The sequence below is a fragment of the Phalacrocorax aristotelis genome, chromosome 3 (assembly GCF_949628215.1).
Source record: "Phalacrocorax aristotelis chromosome 3, bGulAri2.1, whole genome shotgun sequence".
Taxonomy (NCBI): domain Eukaryota; kingdom Metazoa; phylum Chordata; class Aves; order Suliformes; family Phalacrocoracidae; genus Phalacrocorax; species Phalacrocorax aristotelis.
This window is the reverse complement of record NC_134278.1, coordinates 16,245,767-16,267,661: the sequence shown is the minus strand read 5'-3', so window position 1 is coordinate 16,267,661 and position 21,895 is coordinate 16,245,767. Positions and strand designations below refer to the sequence as shown.

The following is a 21,895-nucleotide window of genomic DNA, read 5'->3' as shown; positions in this document are numbered from 1 at the left end:
CTGAGGAGGAAGAAAACCTAACATTGTACTTTGTAAATAGGTTAGTATAAAAATAAAGAAGCATAAAACATACTGAGAAATACTGTTCAGCTTCAAGTTGGTCTTGAAGCTCTTTCATTTGCCCATCTGCTTCTTGACGTTCCCTAGAAAGGAATAACATACTTTAAAAGAAAAGAAGGAAGATATTCCAAACCAGTAAATGGAAAAGACAGCATTTACACTCTTAAGATCTTCAGTCATTTCCTGACCAAAGTACGGTCAGCAATTAAACCTGAGGCTTCCTCTCAGTACCAACTCTCTTCTTCACTTGTACTGCTGAGAAAACTGCAGTAATAAGGAGCCAGTTTTATACTGTTAACACACTTAACTACAACAGTGTCACACAGTTTAACCAGTAAGAGACACTGATAAAGCCAACGGCCACTGACAGAATTTTACTTCCATGTAAAACACCACTGATCTGTCAGATTGTTTTGGGTCTCTTGCTGGCTAGAGCTCGGTCAGTGAAACTATGACTGTATTCTTTGACACGCACCATTTCTTGAATTCATCTGTTACTAAAACAACTCAGAAAGTCAATTAGTCCATAACAAAGAACAGTAATGCAGCAGAGAAGATTTCTGCCAGTGTTCCACATTACAACAACTGTCACATGTTGCCACCTGCTAGGTGAGCAACTGCACCTTGCCGACAGGAAAGATAACACAAGGAAATAAACCCTCGGAGTCATAAAGGCGCTAAGAATGAGATTCATCCGGTATGTGTGCTAAAGTTGTCTTTTCCTTCACAAGAATGTTCTTTATGTTAAAAAAAAATATTTATTTATATCAGGTGCAAATATTGCGTGTAAGACCTTGAGGAACTGTTGGGATTTAACACAACTCCTGTTTGAAGGCCCAACAGATGTGTTTGAACAACTTTAGTGCCGGATATTTCCAATGGTTATGCTTCACAGCTCTGTATTTGTATCCATTTCCAGTTCTCATGAGCTCTCCTGGACTAACAATGCCAGTAACCTTCCTCCTCAATGAAACCACACATAATTAGAAAAAAACCCAAACCCAACCAAAAAAAACAAACCCAAAACCAAACCTAGATTTCCTGTTAAATAAGTGTTTCTCTGAAGTCCTCACACTCCTGTTTTTCACGATTTTCAGGGTAACAAATATCTTTTACTAGAAATCTATACATTGCTGAATAAGTAGGGCAAATCTCAACTACAGTGACTGTAAATGATTTTAAACAATTAAGGTTTTCACTGTAAAAGAGCATATTCTGTGTAGCAGATATTTAAAATTAGTATTGTTCTCAGCTTTTGCCAAAAAATAATTACAAACCAGTAACATTATTAAAAAATACAGAGCAACTCTGCATACTTGCGGAGTTCATTATTTTGTTTTTCCAGACTTAATTTGATTTCCTGAAGATGGTTATTCTCCTGTTTTAACTGCTTCTCTGACATTTTCAAGGTGTTGACCTGTTGCGTTTGCATCTTGAGGTCATTTTGAGTGAGACAGCGCTTTTGTGTTTCTTGCTCTATTTTTAACGTCAGGTTTTTTACCTGAAAAATAAACAGAAACTTGTCAATTTTACAGACCTACACAGGAAAGCAATATTTAAAGTGTCTCTTATTGACTCCCTCTACACTTCTGTACAACATGCCTCCATCTTTTGATAAGCCGAAGCTGTTTCCTGAATAAAGGCATCAGCAGACAATAAATGAGCTAGTTTTCCCATGTCAATTTCACAGCATTTTACATTCCAGAAGAAAAACTTTTTAGGATCAATAATGCTGAAACATTTCAGAAAAACGAAACCACACTCTATAAAGTAGACTTTTTAAAGCTCCAAATACAGAGAAGGAAGAAGCTGCTGCCATTTTCATTCACAAACTTTCCTAAATATAGTCATAAGAGGGAAAATATTACAACATAGAAAATCAGGTTCCACTCAGGACCCCTTTTGCCATTGTTCCTTACATCTTCATTTAGTATATCCTTTTGCCTAAGGAGCTCATTGATTTTCTGTTGTGATTGTTTGAGATCACAGTCCAACATGGAGCACTGCTTTTCAGCTTCTAACAACCGATTTTCTACTTTCTGCTTTAAAGCTCTCTCTTCCAAGAGTTTCTTCTCCATTTCTGTGAAGCAAGAGATTTAAGATGTCAGTCAGTGTAAAGCAGGGGATTTGGGAGGGTGAGGGGAGGAGGTCTATCCCATTTAACAATGAACAACATGCTTAACGTTTTAACACTGAAGAGGAAGACTGCTGAAGAGTGGTTCATTAAAATGGTCACAGTAAACTCACTCCCAGAGGATGCTTTTGCAAGCATTCCTGACTGACAGCTACTTCCTACTTTTGAGTTTCAAGATAACTTCCAGTTTATCTGCAACACATCTGAGACGGATAAAAAGGGTGGATTTTAAAAAATAATCCACCTAAATTTACTGAAGTGTTGCTTTGACTATGATAATCTGAAATTGTTTAAAGAGCTGAAGTTGTTCAGGAACCTGATATGCCAAGTGATCTAGCCACTGTCACTGAATCATTTGTGCTTCTTTTGAACATCTGGAAGGACAGGACCTGTAGGCAGCTTTTTAAGTAGATGCAGTAAACATAAGCCACTCAATTCAAAAGTAAGGGGCATCTTCTGGAATTGTTTGGTAATAATCCCTCTCTCCAACAGATTTAAATTGTCATGAGATGCACCAGAATATGCACAGTGACTATGGAAGCCTAGCAAAGGCTTTGCTATTTCTAACTCTATCTGGTCTACATATTTAAATTGTTAAGTTTTATTTTATTTAGGAAGACACAAAAAGGTGTGAGTACACTGAGTAAGAACACATATAAGCTCTTAACAAAAATGTTTCAAGCAGTTTTGGTAACAGAAGTTTAAAAAATAATTCAGAATACACTAGCACAGAAGAGGAATTAGTGGTGTGGGCAATGGAGAACCTGTTTTACTCTGAGACTAAAACAGTGTGTCTTTAACCTAGCAAAGCAAGGACAAATGGACTATGACTACTTTTTATGACACTATATTTAAAAAGAACATGGGAATCAAGGAAAAAAGCCTACACCGAGGCTTCCACTGGTGTTAAAAGATTGTATTATCTACTTCGTACAGTTTACACCTAAGTCCAACTGTGATGTCAAACACATACCTTTCATGGCTTCAGATTTTGCTTCCTCTATAGACTCATAGATCTTATTTTTGTCTGCTAATCGTGCTTTTGTGGCTTTATGTTCAGCTTCTTCTTGTTCAAGGTTCTGCTGCATAACTTTAAATTTATACGTCATATCTATTTCCATGTTGCTCTTTTCCTGTTGAAGAAGAAATTACATTGAAATAAAACATTAAATACATCAGGTTAAAGAAGAATTTTTGGACAACAACAACATGCTGCTTGAAAGTATGCTAAGAGTAGAAGAGCGAGCTCAGACTCTAAGGAGCTAACTAAGAACTGATTTCTACAAATGCTTTCCTATGGATGTCAAAGCCCTCCAAAAATGCACAATGTCAGCCCCCGTTGCAAACAATTATAGAATTACTGCCTTAACAACCAACATTCTGTAATAACAGCAGCTCAAAGATTAAGATTACTGAAGAATTTTTTCAATATTTTTGTTTCAATGACAAATTTGTCAAAAAAATATTATCAGAAGGCTTTTTCATTTTTGGTAATATTGAGAGTTTAAAAAAAGTCAGGTGAAATTAAATGTTACTTCTGCACTGTTAAGCTACACGCTGGGGTACACGTACTTTAGAAGTATAATGTATTACGATCTAAAGGGAAAAGCCCTCTTTTTTCCCTCACTTCCCATATTGCAAAAACGATAAACAAAAAAAAAAATCAAAAGAACGAGAATGAACACTGAAAACAAGGCTTAGTTTTTGCATAGTTTTGTCTCCATGTCTTATGTCATAAAAGCAGAAATTTAAAAATTCCGTAAGTATGTAACACGAGTATTCACTTAGAAGTGCTGTTACCTTTTCTAAATCTGTAAGTTTTTCCTGCAGTTGTCTCTTCTCCATTTCCAGTTTGGCTAATGCACTCTTTCCATTTTTTACTTCTTCTTCCAGGCTAGATATTCGACCTAAAAAATGACCAAAACATCAATGAGGCTGGAAAATGTGCAGAAAAAGGATGTACTGTATCTACTTAGAGATAAAAATTTTCAAATGTAACAGCTTCTAATTCTGAAGAACATCTCCCTTCGGGGTGTTTTAAAAAGTTATCAATAACATTTTATAAATGTTATCACATATTTCCTCTTAAAGGAGTGTCCACACTTACAGACCATGGTACAGAAGAGCATGCTAATCAAGTCAGAATCTGAAGCTCCAATAAGATAATCAAAACTTATTTTTATTTCTGAAATGAGAAGCAAGCTTAACTTCAGAACACTTGCGCGAATACCTTGTAAATCACTGATAATCTCTGACCCATGACTTCGATCTCTCCTTTCTGATTCTAGAGCTGACTGAAGATTGAGGAAGTCCTTCTCCAGTTTGAGTTTAGCATTCTCTAGCAGGCAGTTCTTATCTTGTAGTTCTCGATTATTAGCTTCCAGCTGCTGGATTTGCTTTGTGCTTTCTGTCTGGTTCTTCCTTAACCTGGCTGCAGTATCAGACTCTGATCGCAGCAAAGAATTGGCCTCATCCAACTAAGGATTGATAGAAACATACTTCAGAAACAATTGAAATATAATATCTACCATTTCTACTACAGAATACTAGATTTTATGAATTAAAGAAATAAAAAAGGAATGTATTTTAAGATTACTTTTCAACACCAAAACATTACAAGAACAACTTTTAAAACTCTGTTACACATTTCAACACCCTCCACTGCTAGTAAAATCTGAGTTCAAACAGTTATTATTTTAAAATATACACATATAAAAAGTTGGCATGCCTGTCTTTGTAGTTGATTGATCTTCTCATTGGATATTTGAGAGTTCTGATTCCTCTTTTTTAGATCTTCAAGCTGGTCTTTCAAACTGTTAACTATAAGAAAAATAATTCAACATTGTTAATCATTGCCATGAAAAAGCTTTAGTTTGAGCTATAATTACTTTATTTTATCTTTTAAAAACCCACATCAAAACAGAACCCTTCAAACATGGTTCAACATACCCTCATTTTCCAAATTGCGTTTCTTATCTGCTTCATGTTCTGCTTTTCTCTGGTATTCTGTATTCTTATGCTGAAGAAGAGCCTTCTCTCTTTCTAACTGTCTGACTGCACACTCTACATTCTTTCTTGAAGTTACCTGGATATATTTTCCAAAAAACGCCACTAATTACACACAGAAGTATGGTATACTTTAAATGATAAAAAGACAGCTCATGCACTCGGTTTAGTTTGTAATGGAGAAAGACACAGTCCATTTGCCGCTGCAAACACAGTATATCAGAACATGTGATCAAATCCAGCCCAGGATGACTATGGCCAGGAGCTTTTATAATTTAAAAACCGTTTGATAATTTGGATTTGAAGACTCTGGTAAACCAACCTAGCAGCGACTCAGGAAGCACAGAAACATACATGTACTGTAAAGTCTCAACATGCACCTGGATGAGCAACACATTAAGTTGTATGTGTCCACTAAAGATGTGACAAATTTGTAGTAGTACTAAAGCACAAAGCTGGACAAAAAGAGAGTCCTTTTACTGACACTGTTTGAACAGTGTAAAGAAGGGGCTTCCTCTTCCAGCAACATTACTCTCACATCTTCAGTTATTAGAACTGTATATGGATTATTCATATTACGCTGCCCTCCAAATTAAAAACGCGTTAAAAAATGAATTCTGGAAAAAATGTATCATAGTACAGAAATCACAATGAAAGTATTTTAGTAGTGACAACAGTATCATGCTTATGAATATAAATAAATCAACTGGTATTACTTGCTATAAATAGACAGCTACTCAAAATGTTAAAGTTCTAATTCCAATAACTATGGACTTACCTCTTCATCGAGCTCTTTCACTATCTTCTCTAAACGAGTATTAGTAGACCTGAAGACATTCAAAACATATTTTTAAACTCTACTGATCATACAGAAATTAGAAAGTTTGGATGTGTCTAACTCATTTTATGTTAAGATACTCTAGCTTCAGCAATCACATGAAACTTCAAGGAACAGGGAAGACAAACAACAGAGGAGTTCTTATGGAAAGTTAAGGCAAAAAGAAAAAAACCCACACCAAAACAAACAAAAACCCAACAACAAAACCTAAAAAAAAAAAAACACTAAAAAACAACCAAACAAGTAGTCATAGAAATAGCAAGAATTAAGCCAGCAATTTACAGCGAGGTCTGCTTGCAGGGTCACGAATCCCTGAAGTGGATTAAAATGCTTTTAAGCATTCAAAAACAAAAGGTATAATAAAACTTCTTTATAAACATACCAAATATGTCAAAACAGTCTCACCTGTACTTCTGTTCTAGTTCATCTTTGGCTTGTAATTCATTACTGAGCTGTTCTTCTAGCTTGCTGAGTTTTTTCTGAAACTGTGTAAGATGTCAAAAAAGCATGGCCCACATAAAAATGCTATCACATAAAACAAGTGCAATTCAATTAAACAATGAAAAAAGGGAAAGCAAGGAAAATGAATTCAGACTTCAACTATATTATTTTAAAACCATCACCAGAGGGTTACATCTTTACAAGGTATTAATCCTGATAATTTAAAAGATACAGATCCTTAGTAACGAAATTTTCTGCAGGCTAACATGAAATCCAACCATCGCAGAACAACGTGCCACAGATTGTGAGTCATAAAATTTCTATAGGCAAAGAATATTGTTACTGGCCCTTTGCTGTACTCTTTCCCTGCAGACAGAGACTTTCCACTGGAGCAGAATTTTTGGTATAGTCTTTTCTAAATAAAATTTTTTTAAAAAAAAAAAAAGGGGGGGGGGGCCACACAACCAAATTGGATAATATTCAGAGAATATTACTAACTATGTTCAGTAACCTCACATAAAGAAGAATTTCTTAGTCTAACATGTACAGAAGCTAACAAACACTTTTCGAATTTGGGCATGCTTTGTTTGGCTTCCTAAATATTAAAAAGAAATTGTAAGCCACATACCCAAATATTCATTAAATAAATTATAAATAATAAATTTTGGAATCGTTTCATGTCTTCCGGCTTTCAAATGCATTTATTTTCCTCCCTTCCCCCTCCTCCTCTACCTCCAAACATACAATGTAAAAATGTGGTTTTAAAACAGTTTATAATTGTTACAATTAGAAGATTCCCAGAACAGGGACACTGAAAAGGCACCAAGACTGGAGAATCATTGCTTGAGAAAATAAAAATGAAAAAAAGTTGTCAGAAGTGAAATGCAAAATTTTACCAACTACGTTTACTATCAGAACATAAAGCAAATATCACGAATGTGATGCTATGTATTTTAAACAGCAGTAGCATTTCTTTTTAACAGGGAAACTCTAAAACTTATCAATCTATTCAGCAATACCTAAAACCATTCATCTATTCAGCAGTGACAGGAAGGAGTGGAGTCTAAATTTAAATGCAAATGTTTATTATGCTGGTCAATACATAATGCATTTCCTTATTTTTTAGACTTTGCAAAGGAGTTGTAAGTTTTAAGAAATGTTAACAACATACTATCTACACATGAATCATACAAATAATACCATTTTGTGATTCTGATTCTGTTTAAGTAACATAATGAAATCAGTACATGAAAATTCCATAGGATTCTCCTGTCATGTGCAAATTTAAATTCAATGGTGAGTCTCCAAAAGCTGAACTCACTTCAGCGAAGAGCATGATTTAAACATTCCTTTATCACTGCAGGTGACAGTTTACTTTTCCAGAATCTGAATAAATCAGTCATGAATCACTCAGGCAAGTGTAGAGCCAAAATTCACAACCTTCCCAAGAGTGATGCTGTTTGTGGTAAACAGCGCCTTACACGTGTGTCTTCTAAACAACTTCTAGATACCACCAGAATTCAAGAATAATCTGTATTCATTCATCTTTATACTATAGTACCTTAATGCTCGAGTACAACTGTTTCAAAATACAACTGATTTACTGTTAACAATTTGGTGAATAAACATTTAAGATATTTCACATTCACACAAAAATTTCTTGAAAACTTATTTTAGACTGTCTTTTCTTAACAGACTTAACAAAATTAGTTAATCATATAATTAATACTTATGAAAAAAGGCACTAACCTCATTTTTACTAGATTGCATGGATTCATTTTCTCTGCAAGACTGAGAGGAGTCACTTAGCAACCTGTCAAAAACAAAACCAAATCCCTCCAGCTCTTATCCAAGTTTTCAACAACTCTGGCAACCTTGACAATCAAGTCATTTTAATCAATCCTCCCAAGTCTTAATTTGTCCTACACTATTCCCAGAATGAAGCTAGTTGTACTGCAGTGTGAATACTTCTTTCTGATTTGAATCTTAAGTATAACATGTTTTCAAATCCATAGCACTTATCATTTTTTAATTAATACAATTATTTCTTAACTATTCAAGTTGAGTCCTAGCAAGCTATTAGCTTGTGTAAACTTTTTTCCAAAGCTACTAATAAAAAGCCATTTTAGAACTAAATTATAAATCTATCAGTATTTTAACCCTAAAAGATTTTAAGAGACTATATAATTAAATGCATATAAAAATACTGTGTTTAATCAGAGTTATCAAAATAACCAAAGTAGTAGCAAATTATATACTCTACTTAAACTCTGCATCTTCACAACTGGACATATATTAATGTAATGCAATGAATAAATTATGCCTCTAGAGTGAAAAAAAGGATAGGATATAAGTAAAATCTGCAGGTATATTTCTAAAAATACATATTAAAATATCACATACAAATTGTCTCTATAGTAGGTAAATCCTATAAAAGGCAGCTGGTTTCCCACGAAGGCTTTGGGGATTGGAAAGGTTTCCACGTCTCCCTTGTCGTCCTCAATGTCATCAAAATTGCTGCTATCTATATCACTGCTAAGCTCAGGAACAACAGGGGCAGCAGCTATAAAAAGGGGAGAAAATATCAACTTCACTCCAAGACGTTCAGTTGGCCGCGTGCTATATACCAGTGGTACCTCTGTAGTGTTAAAATGCTTGTAAGTTGTTCTGCTCGTTAAATATGTATTAACGATGCAGCAGATCTGTAAAAATTACTGTGAACATATTTTTCTAGATAAATCTGTTTTTACATTAGTTGCCTAATACATAGAATATCTCATGTGCGAAATATATTTGCTAAGGTAATAACATTTGAGAATAGAACTCTAAATACAATCATCATTTTAGAAAACTTTAGTAAATATATGACTTTAGAAATTAGAATCAAGCTCATGATCTGAACTGACACAGTTCAGTTTTTTGCCTAAAGCTATAAAGTTCACAATGCCTTAAATGCAAAGCAATAAAACTGACAAGACCCCTCTCAAACTGCTGTCTCAACTACAGAAGGTTAAAAGAAATAATAATTAAAAAAAAAAAACAACAAAAAAACCCCCACAAACCACACACCAAAAAAACCCCGAACAAAGCAACAAAAGTCACAAAGAAACAGAACCTGGCATGCATTCTCATTAGTTAGAATTCTAAAACATCCAGTTCCGTTGTTCAAAACGGAAATCTATGCATTAAAAGCATGATAAAAGTGAGGATAACTCCAGTAGGAAAAAAGTGTATTTACTAACCCTTATTGCTAAGTTCTTATAATACAAATAATAAATACAGAAGTTTGAGCAAGATTCTTAATAGAAAATAATTTATACAGCCTGAAGTTTTCATTTCTACTATTGCAAACACTTAATAAATATAGAACTTTTAAGCTAATTTACTTACTCTCTCGAATGTTGTCCCAGTTCCACTGATCACTCTTAAAGAAAGGGTGATGCTTTATTTCTTCTACCCCATTTCTCCCAAGTCGCACATCCCTAAACATAGCAATGAAGCCAAAATCATGTTAAGAAAAACAACACTTGTTTTTTGTTATTTAAATGCGGACCTGCTCATAAGCAGCAAAGAAACTTTTACTGAAGATTGTCTGCGTTAACCACATTAATAGTCAAATAAAAAAAATTTTAAAAACCACCAACCACTGGATCCATAGCTTCTTATATAAAATGTACTCTGTTTCTTAGCATGCACTCTCCCTGCAACTGCTAAAATGTCCAGAATTTGGAGTCTGCCACGTCGGGAGTAAAGCAAGAAAGAGAGCACTGAAGCAAAAACTACAAAAAAACTAAAAACACAAACAAAAAACCCAACACCCTCAGGCGGGCCGGGGTGGGGGGGAACTGCAGAAGTTCCATGTCTGACAAACCACATGACAAACCTTAAGACACAAGTGAAGGAAGGTCTAACTTACTGCACGGAACAGTTACTCAAAGCTGGACTGAAATAAATATTTTAAGAATTCCATCCTCTGCCCCGTAACTAATCCTGACACAACTTTTGCTGTGATTTGCAGTGAAGTAAACCTTAATGTAACAAGAAGCTTTTAGTTTGACCAGAAGTCTCTCTCAAAACTATCTACAAGAACAGGACATAAAAACTATTAATGTAAAAGAACTAATAAATCTTAAGTCGATGCTTATTCCTTCTTTAAGTGCTTCAGCAGCAGTCACGCATATGGAAAGAAAGCATCTGTTTCAAATAAATCGTTCAAGCACTATATTAAATATAAACAGGAAGACGGACACACGTAGTGGAAGTACACCTCTCCAAGTTTACATTATGAAATTCTACTTGTATTTTCTCTCTACCTTTCAGCTACTAAGGGTAAGAAAAAGCTGTTAAAGGACATCTTTCCTGAATAACTGCAATCTTGCTCAACAGAGCAAACAATCTCTCTCTGAATGCAAAAACCATGATACGGCAATTTTTTTCCTAATCCCTCATTCTGTAAAGGCTAGATGCTGTGCTGTAGCAAGTTCAGGTGACCACAGGAAACCATAAGAAGGCATCATTGATCCAGAGTTAACTGTGGACCTACAGCGTTGTTTTAAATCAGAGAAACGGAAGATGAACTGTGCTTTCTAGAACTAAAGAAAATGTTGAGTGTTCAGGTCAAGAACAAGCTTACACAGCTTCCTATTAATGTGGCTCAGTTACACAAAGGGAGACTTCTAGGATCTATTTATAGCCAAAACAATATCCTTGCTGGTTTGTTAGCTACACTTGTCAATTAATAGAGCAAAGCAAATGAAAAAAACTTCAAACATTCTAAGAAAGCTTAGACAAACTCAGTAAATACATGCTTATTTTCATAAAAGTATTTGCTTTCATTTTTTTAAGTAACACCTGCTTAGACATGGAGCACAATTTGGTCCCTGCCTTGGAGCTTATAAATGACTTTCAACCTTACAGGTTTGTTACTGTATTATACACCACAACTGGAAGGATTTGTCTGGCACAAATTGTGTTGTTAACAAGAGCTGTCAGAACTGCTCATGGAGATAAAATATATTGCCTAGAAAAAGCACTGCAAAAGAAAAACTAGAGAGCAGGAGATTTTGCAGAAGAGATCTGAACAGAGATTAGGATAAGTAATGGAGGGGATTGATTTTTACAATGTACATGTGCTAATGCCATCCAAAAAAAAAAAAAAAAAAAGTACCAGAATAATACATGCAGTTACCTATCAGTTAAAAAGGCACAGATAAGGTTCTTCGCGTGCTTAGAGATTTCCACATCATCTGGGAAGTGTAGTGAGTTCTTATGATCCATAATTTTACTGTATGTTCCTACTAGTGAGTCTGCATAAAAAGGAGTATCACCTGAAAATAAAATGTTAAGTTTACAGTGATTTTGAGTCATGTTCAAGTCCTGTAAATTGAAAAAGACAAAAGATATAAAGAAAAGTCTATAAGCAGTTTTACCTAAAATAGTATTTTATTTTAAAAAAACAATTGGAATGCAGGGTACAAAATAATGTATGCTACTAAAAGTATTCCTTCCCCAAAATGCCTGTGTTACAAACTAAATCATTTTCCATCCTGTATATCACTACCAAAATTTTGCCCACTGAATTACATCTTTTGTTCTACCTAAAGACTATCACTGTTTTCTAATTTACATGATGGCAGACACATAAATCCCCATCTGTATATCATCTATAAATAACAACTGAAACTCATTAAAGATTTGCCAATGAACATTTGTTGGAAAGAATCCACCAAAGCTTTCCAAAGACCGTTTCAGAGGCAGGCAGGTCTACCCTGGCTACCCCCCTGAAGCTGCCTACGGCAAGTCAGCTCTGAACAGGAGCCTTCACAGAGTGTTACTGCACTGTTAAACCCATATTAATAAGTCTTGTTGACTGATAAATTATATTAGCTTGGGTGCCCATATTAACATGGGCAGGTGGCTTTTAAAATCATAGACCTTTCTCACCGAAAGGTTTGCAGTGTAGGATTTAGTTAAGTCTAGTTTCTTTGCAAATATACTTAAGAAAAGTAAAACTGGGAAAACTGCAAAGAATCAGTATTGATAAAGGTAACTGACATCAAGTTAACTGACAACATTCTGAATATGCAAATGGTTTGGGTCAGCAATCAAGAACCTGAAGTTTTTACATAAATCTCTTCTCACAACCAATCCACAGGTTTAATAGAGAAGGTGAACAATCAGTTGCATGAGCTGGGCTCTTTCCTCCGTCCGGGTGTGCTGCACGCAGGCAGAGGCCACCCGGCAGGGCAGTCGGCATGCTGACTGCATGCTTCCAATGAGGTACTAAAAATTTCAAAAGCGGAAAAAAATGTATGAACAGACCAATGCACAAAAACCATTCCACTTTCAAGAGGAATATAAATGCAACAATCCTACACCTTTACCCTCTTTCTGTCATTTTATGGCAAGGTAAGAAACTCGTAGTTACCAGCTTGAATGAAGTATCTAGACTTTTACGAAATTCATTAGGTTGCCATACCAACTGACTGGAGGGGGGATCACTGATATTTGCTGCTGCTACCCTCATTCCAAACCTTCCCCTTCTCAGCTATCTTTGGCCTCAGAAACAGCTTTGGTTTAGGCCACACCCCAAACCCACCCTAAGTCACTGAACTAAAGTAGTGTTAGATTTATCCTCTGATCAAGATTTTAGCTTTTAGTTAAGCACACAATAAAAAGTAGTACCGTTTTCGTTAGTACTGTATCTTTACTAAAAACAGAACAACAGAATGCTGTCTGCAGAGCATAAATTTTTAGAAGACCATAAACAGAAACTTATATGTAAACAAACAAAAATACTTTCTACCATTGTGTGGGATATGGAGAACCAAGTGTGAAAGTCCACAAAGGCTTTGTGGACTTTATGTGTTGTTCATGGGATCTTGAAACTGATAAGGTTATTTAAGAATGGAAATGGTAATGCTAACGTTGTGTTGTGTTACATGTCATTCAGGGTGAAAACAAGAAACCTTCAATAGTGAAAATACCACAGGATAATAAAGGGATAAGGGTTTAACCAGAGTTCAGATTTAACCTGTATCAAATACTCCAAACCATTTTATCACTTCCTCGGTCTTAACAATATGTATGTGGGAGTAGAAGATCTGTCTTGAATAGTCTCATTCTTAGTTCAAAACACAAGGGCCAGAAAAGCTACATCCTTACTGAAGAGAAGCTGCATGTTTTTCTAGCCATTTTGTCAAATGGATTTGACCTGAGCGTCAAAGCCTGTGTTTGCAAACAAAGTCATTGAAGGAAACCACATTGGTGCTGTCAGACAGGAAATCTAATTGAGACTAGAATACAATGATTTGAGAAGAATAAAAAAATGTTATAATAATTTATATTTTTATAGTATAAAAAAGGGCATAACTAGACCCTGTAATTGTAAATACCAGTATAATGGTGAGGCAGGTTTTAACATTTCAAGAAGACTGCATAGATAGAAAATCATGTATCCATTTCAGAGGAAGAGGGAGGCTCAGATTAAAAAAAATAGAAAAAAAAGGCGTCATGTAAAGCACAAAAAAAAGAAGACAAGAATTCAGCTGAAAGGGTACAGTGCTAATCACACAGGATTATGGCACGACTAAAACCAAAACAGAAGCAAAATTGTGATTTCACTCCCATCAGAAAGTGTCTGAAAAATCAGAGAGTTAATGAAAGTGAAGTTTCCAGTCTAGAGCATACACAAGAAAAAATCATTTTCAGTACTACAGAAAAAAACCCTAGTAAAAATAGCATTCAATTCAAATATTTATTAATATTCAAATATTAAAATGAGATATACTTCGGGAGGAAAAATACCTGAGGCCTACAAAAGATTAGAAGTTTTCTAACACAACTCCAAGCTCTACAAGCAGCTACACCAAATAAAGCCCTTAAGCTTAGCTACCCATACTGAAACCTCAAAATAAAAACAGTGTCCTGCACAGAAATGTAGATGGAATTTTGTGCTAATCAGGTGCAGGCCCCCTCATATAACCTAGCACCTCCAGAAACTGTACCTCTCCACTTTCACTTAAAAAAAAAAATGTTTTCATTAGAAGAATAAAAAGGGGAGGATCTTCCTTCTCCGATACAGAGGGAAGGGGGATAGGCTCTGAGAAAACATTCTGGACAGCTATGTCCAGTATTTTACTAACTTAAGAATTTTGCTGATTGCTAGAATTGTTTATGACAGACTATTACTTATGGAACACACTTTTTGTAAGTCAGAAAGCCTTAACTCTGAAAGACACAGAAATTGTACTACTACAATCATATATCCAAATGTCTTTCCTGGCTCAGGATACCAAAACCATCACATCTGCAATATTCCCGGAACATGCTGATTTGGATTTTTAATAATTATATGCTCAATTCCATTCTTCTATAATCAGTATTTTCCTACAGACTAGACTATAACACTGATTGTCACTGTATTTTAAGATGCAGATGGTGACTCATCTCTCTAACAGATTATATTCTATGTTCACTGCCATAGCAGTCTGATGTATTTTACTGGAAAAATCCTGACTCAAGCATAAAAGAAAGAATCGAGCCATACTTCCAGTCATTTTGACCTAACAGAAGCCACTGCTACTGCTGGGGGGGTGGGGGTGGGGGTGGGAAGGTGCGGGGTAGAGGACAACAAAAGGGGAAAAAAAAGAAGAAAAAAAAAGGAGAAGGAAAAAAAAAGAAAGGGCATTCCTGCCCTTCCCTCTCCTTTCCCATCTCTGCATCCCTGAAAACTCAGTACTGCCCCTGAGGTAGGACAAATGTTCATGAGATGACAAGGTAGCTGACCCTGGTTAAAACTATTCTAAGAATTAGTTTTAAACTGAAGTGAGTCAGGAAACTAATCACTGAGCAAGCATGCAAACAGCTGTTGCAGTGTAAGAGCAACAGAGAGCAAAGAGAACAGGAATGAAGCAACTGCATCAGCCGAAGGTCAGAAGCTGTTAGACAGTTAGGTACAACCAGTCCCCTTGCAGCAAAGTACAGCTAAAGGCACAGTCAAGACTCAACGATAATCTCATTAGCAGAAGAAATCACTTCTTACCAACTAGCATCTCAAAAAGGAAGACTCCTACAGACCACCAGTCACATTCCCGTCCATAGTAACCATCACCCCCTTGCGACTTCAGAACTTCGGGCGATATGTAGTCGGGCGTTCCCACAGCTGTATCGCAGCGCACCATACCTATCTGTGCAACAGTGAGAATTCAAACAGCTCAATTAAAAATACTTCTAAGTCTTTAAACAACTAGTCCATTAGTAGACCAGAAAAACACAGAAAATATAGCCCAAAATAGTTGGTTTGAGGAATGTGTTTGAAAGTGTCTTTTTTTTTTTACTCCAGAAGCAATATGGACTGAAATGACAATTCCTGATAACACGCTCTCCCCTGTCTACTCTGTAGCTGTTTTTCTTGATTGTCTTTCAAAAATCGACCTATCTTATTATCTTTACCATTTGTTTCAATATGAAGCTACGCACCATATCGGACTGCTCCTTATCTCACTGAATTCAGGGACAAACTTCAGAATAGTTTTGACAAGCTAGGAGTTCTAGGCCCTACACAGCAGATACATAAAAGTTTTGTCCAATTCAAATAATAAATCAAGTTAAAGGCAAATTTTTTTAGTCGCACCTTGGTTTTGAAAGATAAGAAAAAAATAAAAGGAACAGCTATTTTTAAAGAATATCAAAGCATTTTTTTAAAGTTATTTTTATTAATGTATTAACACGGTTGTATTAATGGAATGATTCTTCATCCTCTTTGTTTCACACTGAGAGACTAAAAATGCGGGGGTGGGGTTAATGACGCAGAAGCATCATCAGATCTGCCAGCATGCTGGTTCAGACTTATAAGCCTTGTTTCCTTTAATAAAGTTCACTGCATTCATTCCAGACAGAGCAGATGGATGAATGAATGACATGAAATCCTGGATGAAGTTAGAGAAGTAGCAAAAATACACTCATCTCTTATTCTGTCTCTCAACCTCAAATCTTTTCTAAGCCATCTTACAAAGTTCTCTGTGCATTTTGCAATCAGCCTTGGCTGAATATGAATACAGAATATTAGCAGCAACAACTAAAGTCAAAATACATATTTAAAGAAGAGAAACATTTTGCTTTGGGAACTATATCAGCATGTAAAAATTAGACACTAAACTACAATATTTATTTTCACACACAATATGAATCATAGAATCATTACCGTTGGAAAAGACCTCTCGGATCATCAAGTCCACCTGTCAACCCAACACCCCCATGCCTCCTAAACCATGCCCTGAATTGCCATGTCTACACTTTTTCTGAATGACTCCAGGGATGGTGACTCCACCACCTCTCTGGGCAGCCTGTTCCAATGCCTGACCACTCTTCTAGTGAAGAAATTTTTCCTAATATCCAAAACTGACAAAAGCTTTTATTTATGTACTAAACCAGAACCCTGGAAAGTCATGAACCGGCAGTGAAAAACTAGGATTATGCCTAAATACTGCAGAAACCTAAGGAATACTTCAAATATCTTCCTGGCAAATGCCTATCAACTTCTACAACTCCATGATGAAACCTAAATGACGTTTTAACTTCCCAGTTCTGGAATGAAAAGCAGGTTAACTTCTGCCTTCTATACTAGGAACCAGATAGCACATAGCTTGATAATACTGCAATAAGAAAATGAAGTTAACTCTTTTCAGAAGACCTAATGTCTTCTTTGTACAAAGAAGAATACAGATGATCCCATTTTAACATTGGGAAATAAATAAGCTAAAAGCCAAAAGGCTCCAGAAATCTAAAGCTGAGAACATTCAAAACTAGGTCCGGCATATGGCAGGAACTACTAGTTGATCATCCTGCTTGTAACAGCACCCTGTGCATAAACCTACAGATCTTCTCTGAAGCTTAAGCCTGTCTTTGCTTTGAGCACTGGAGGAATCACTCTGGGCTCATGTGATTCTGCTGATCTAGTAGGACTGTCGCATCTTAATAAGGCCTCCGACACTGGTGCGTGTCTATCTCTTCCTTATCCAAATGCAAAATTACAACACAGGAAAGTCTGAGCCTTCACTCAGTGATGACTGGCTGAAGCCACCTGAATCCGTCCCTGGGTAAAACGCTTCTTTAAAACCAGTCACTGAAACAGTTCTGAAAGATCTCTCTGAAGACCGCCGGTTCAGTCACAGACTCATCACCTCAACACCTAAGCACTTCATAACACCCCATTTCCCATTCCTCTATAATTAAACACCAAAACAAGAACACTTTAATATATTATACATGTCAATATTTTACGAAGTCTTATGCAAACTAAGCAAAGGTTGTGCCTAAAAAAACTCCAGCCCTACCCAAGTCTGATGGCTAGTAGGTAGCGACAAGAAAGCTTCTTTCCAATTACATTATAGATGCCGAAGAACTAGAGGTAACAACACCTTAGATTTTCAGACAAGATGTCAACGAATTGAACAGTAGAGCAAAAAAGTACTTCTACAGTTATAAGGGATCTGCATGCTAACATCAGTTTTCAGTGGACTGTATCTGAATCGCATGGAGTTGGTTGTACTTACTCCCCATAAAATTCTACCTTCTGTCTCCGGAACAAATCTAAAAATGCATTCACAGAATCACAGAACAGCCCAGGGTGGAAAAGGACCTTGAAAGATCATCTGGCCCAATCTGTCATGGTAAAGGGAGCCTAGATGAGATTATACAGCATGCTGTCTGATCGCATCCTGAAAATCTCCAGCAGCAGCGAGTCTACCATGTCCCTGGGAAGGCTGGTTCATTAGCACCTGAATATAATATTCCCAGATTTCCATTCCTCTCATTTACACACTTGTTCCTTTAAAGAACTTGGGCGTTGCTCTGTATGTATTTCTAAGTACTGGATACTCCTAATACCAAAGTCAGACTAGCTTATATGATCTCAGGCATCAAAGCCAAGTAAACAGGGAAGTGCCCTCTGTGCAGTACATGGCATCTTGAGAGTCCCTACATACTGCACAATGACTTCTGTACTTCAGCATTCGAAGAGATCTAAAGGGTGCTGTTTTCTCTCAACAAAGCGTTGCTCCCGTGTTTCAAATACTAAGCTTCTGTTTTATGGCCAAATAGCACACTTACTTCGGCAGCTCTCATACAAAGCTTCCTTTTGGGAGTCTCGACCCAGTGTCTCACCTGAGACTTTTCTCATCACCTCAAAAGATCAAGGTGGATCTTGGAACTCAACTGGTGTCGTCTGAAAACTTACTGAGAGTGCACTCGATCCCACTGTCTATGTCACTGATGAAGATACTGAACAGTGCTGGTCCCAGTATGGACCCCTGATGGACACCACTCATCACCGGTCTCTATCTGGACATTGATCCATTGACCACTACCCTCTGGATGCAACCATCCTACCAATTCCTTATCTACCAAATCAGGCTTTCACTCCCTCATGAAGTTCTTTTCAGTAAGCAAGAGCTGGAGAGCGCTTGTGTGGAAACATTAGTATAGTTCAGATATGGTGCTAACACTGCACCCGGGCTTGTGCAGCATGCTGCCGGCAATGAACTGAAGCAAGAAGTATCCAGCAGAGTCTTGGACGAGCTTCAACGAGAAATAAGCTGAGTTCTAAAAAGAGGAACGCGTTCCTTCTTTCAGCTCAACTGCCTGAGCTGAGGTGATAATCCCAAATGGTAAACATCCCTTCTTTCAGTCACATCTCTCTTCAACAGATATCCCCTAAACCTGTGATCTTCTAAAAGCTCAGTTAGCACAGACAGCATTATGTACTGAGCCTGGCAGCACTAGCAGTTCCTGGCTCTGCCAAGGCCAGCCATGCTACTGTCCAGTTTCTTACAGAAAACCTGAAGATTAGAGTCTGGTAAAACCTGCCCTTGGCTACCTTATCATACCTAAATACGAAAAGGGAACTACAATTCCTACTAAACCTTTGAGGCCAACTCTATTCTTTATTCAATTATAGAAATACTCACCTTGTTGCAGATTTAAAAAAAAAATAAAAAAATAAAAAAATAAAAAAACCTACAACCCCCAAAACCATCACAACTGAGTATAGACCAGGTCCTTTTGTGTTGGAAAAGATATGTAGCATTTCTTTTCACATACTAGTAAGGAAGAATTCTGCTGCAAGTGCCAGGACTGGCCTGGAAGACTTAAGAGGACACTGAATTCAATTCCACAGCAAAGGTCAAAATATTCTCTCACCGAATTGCGGCAGAATTTTCCTGTGCTCTCAATAGCGTAAGGAAGACGCTAATTGCACAACTGCTAGAAGAACTCCAAATCAGAAAAAATAAATAAGTATTGGGTAAGCATATATTTTCTAGAAATCATCCTGCCAACATCAATAGTATATTTACACAGCTGGGATGTGTTCATGTTTTGTAAGAAGTACCATGCGATTTGGAGACAATCCAGAACCTCTCAACTTCTAAAGCTTCCTGTATAAAAAATTTTTGTGATTCCACTGAGTCTGAGAAACACTAAGAACTTGAAATGTAATCTGTTAAAAATTAACTTCTTTAGGAGATCATTGGTTCATTGATGGTGCCCAGTCCGAACTGGAGCTCACTGTAACTCTTTATGAGAAATGTGCATGCATTTCTAACATTTATAATACGATCAACTACATTTTAGTATTCTAGTCTTTTAACACTAACAACGAAAAAGAAAGAAGGAAAAAAGCCACTTAGGTTCACCATTTCTGGGACACCTAAAACAGCATAAGGGATCACCCTTTTTTCGTAGATTTATATTATGAACTTTTGGATGCTTTTTTTATTGTCCCTTCTGATGAAAATCAGATTCACTTAAGACCTATAGTCTATTGGCTCAAAACCAAGATATTTTTTTAAGGACTAAATTTAGAGATCAAGTTCTACTTTTGAATTTTTCAACTGAAGTAAATGCTGTTGCCTAAAAGTAGGCAAGTAAGTCAAACTGGAGATAAACAATGTCTCTGCCTTTAAAATAACAACTGCAATATCAGCAAAACTAAATAGACTACTGAACCTCATTGAACAACTACAGCTCTTTATCGAAGTTAATATGTTGTCAAAGGAAAGCAAAAAACCCAACCCCTAACCAGAGACAGTACTTTCAGATGCAGCTGAAGAGACATTAACTTAATTATGCAAATGCAAATTAAGTAGATTGCAGAGATTATACCAAGCACTGCCTAAACAATACAAAAAAAAATCTAATGCATTAAAGCAAATAAACTTAAGAGGATCATCCTTGCTAACATGAATACAGAAACCTTTCAAAGGCCAGGCAAATTATAACACACATTCACACACATTGGTTTTTAGAATCTGTTACAATTCTTCACAGGAAGAACATGTTGTGTAAATTACAGCATAACACCGTTTGTCAGGGAAGATTTAAGAAGTGCAAACTACAAAAGGTATCTTTATTTTTAAGTCTCCTTTAATAATATAACATATTACATCCTGTTAAAAATAAAATATTCTTATAGAATCTCATTAGAAAACAGTGTATTTGGCTGTAGGTGGTAAAATCTGGACAATTAAAATGTATGACATCTTAACAAACAGCTAACAAATTCTAATATATCACATATCACTGCTGCCTTACTGTGACCTCATTTTAATGACCACTAGAGGATGCTATGAGAACAATTAGAGTGAAAAATGAAAATAGGGACTGTATCTTGCCTATAAAATAATTTCATTTACAGAAAAATGTCAGTTTATGAACTGTTCCAAGGTAACTAACGTTGCAACCAGTTGTCGTCTCATAAGCTTTTCAGGCATTTGGCAAAAAATGAACTGTCAAAATTCATAAACACACACGCTTTCAAAAACAACAAAAAGTTTACATCCTTCTTCCACGTGCCAGAAAAGTTTATTATAGACAAGGTTACACTATTTAAAGTACCCTTGTATTTAAAACTAGAAGACAAGGAACAGCTTTCCAACCAAGTGGACCATTTGACAAATATTCCTTTGGGTATTACAATTAATAAGAAATTAACCTTAGAATTACAGTTTTATAGATGATAAGTTATTCAGTTGCATACTTACTTCATCCATTTTCATGCAAGTGCCAAAATCTGCCAGCTTCAGATGCCCATGTTTATCTAAAAGCATATTGTCAGGCTTCACATCTCGGTGTATCAAGCCCATGGAGTGAATTGCATCAAGAGCAAGAACAACTTCGGCTGTGTAGAACTTGGCCCATTTCTCAGGCACATCGTAATTGCTCATAAGGTTGACAAGATCTCCACCTGGCATGTATTCCATTACCATGTACAAGTATTTGTCATCTTGAAAGGCACAAAATAGCTGCAACATTAAAAAAAAAAAACAACAAAGAGCAAATACTTTCAGAGGCAGCTAGGAAAGAGAATAAAGTACTTCATCTTGAAGTTTCATCAAATCTGAGCATACATTATCAAG

The 21,895-nt window shown here is 36.2% G+C and overlaps 1 protein-coding gene across 4 annotated transcripts in view; it reads right to left on the bottom strand.

Moving 5' to 3' along the window:
* Positions 1-21,895, bottom strand: part of ROCK2 (Rho associated coiled-coil containing protein kinase 2) — a 112,036-nt gene that overhangs the window by 24,535 nt on the left and 65,606 nt on the right. For all 4 annotated transcript variants that reach the window (XM_075086810.1, XM_075086809.1, XM_075086811.1 and 1 more), the window contains exons 5-20: positions 21,521-21,781; positions 15,523-15,667; positions 11,668-11,806; positions 9,870-9,961; positions 8,883-9,042; positions 8,229-8,292; positions 6,444-6,523; positions 5,979-6,027; positions 5,144-5,279; positions 4,923-5,014; positions 4,425-4,671; positions 3,995-4,101; positions 3,168-3,327; positions 1,980-2,140; positions 1,377-1,561; positions 74-143 (exon numbers count right to left, since the gene is read on the bottom strand). In XM_075086810.1, coding sequence (XP_074942911.1) covers positions 74-143; positions 1,377-1,561; positions 1,980-2,140; positions 3,168-3,327; positions 3,995-4,101; positions 4,425-4,671; positions 4,923-5,014; positions 5,144-5,279; positions 5,979-6,027; positions 6,444-6,523; positions 8,229-8,292; positions 8,883-9,042; positions 9,870-9,961; positions 11,668-11,806; positions 15,523-15,667; positions 21,521-21,781 — 2,148 coding nt within the window. The remainder of the gene's footprint in view (positions 1-73; positions 144-1,376; positions 1,562-1,979; positions 2,141-3,167; positions 3,328-3,994; positions 4,102-4,424; positions 4,672-4,922; positions 5,015-5,143; positions 5,280-5,978; positions 6,028-6,443; positions 6,524-8,228; positions 8,293-8,882; positions 9,043-9,869; positions 9,962-11,667; positions 11,807-15,522; positions 15,668-21,520; positions 21,782-21,895) is intronic.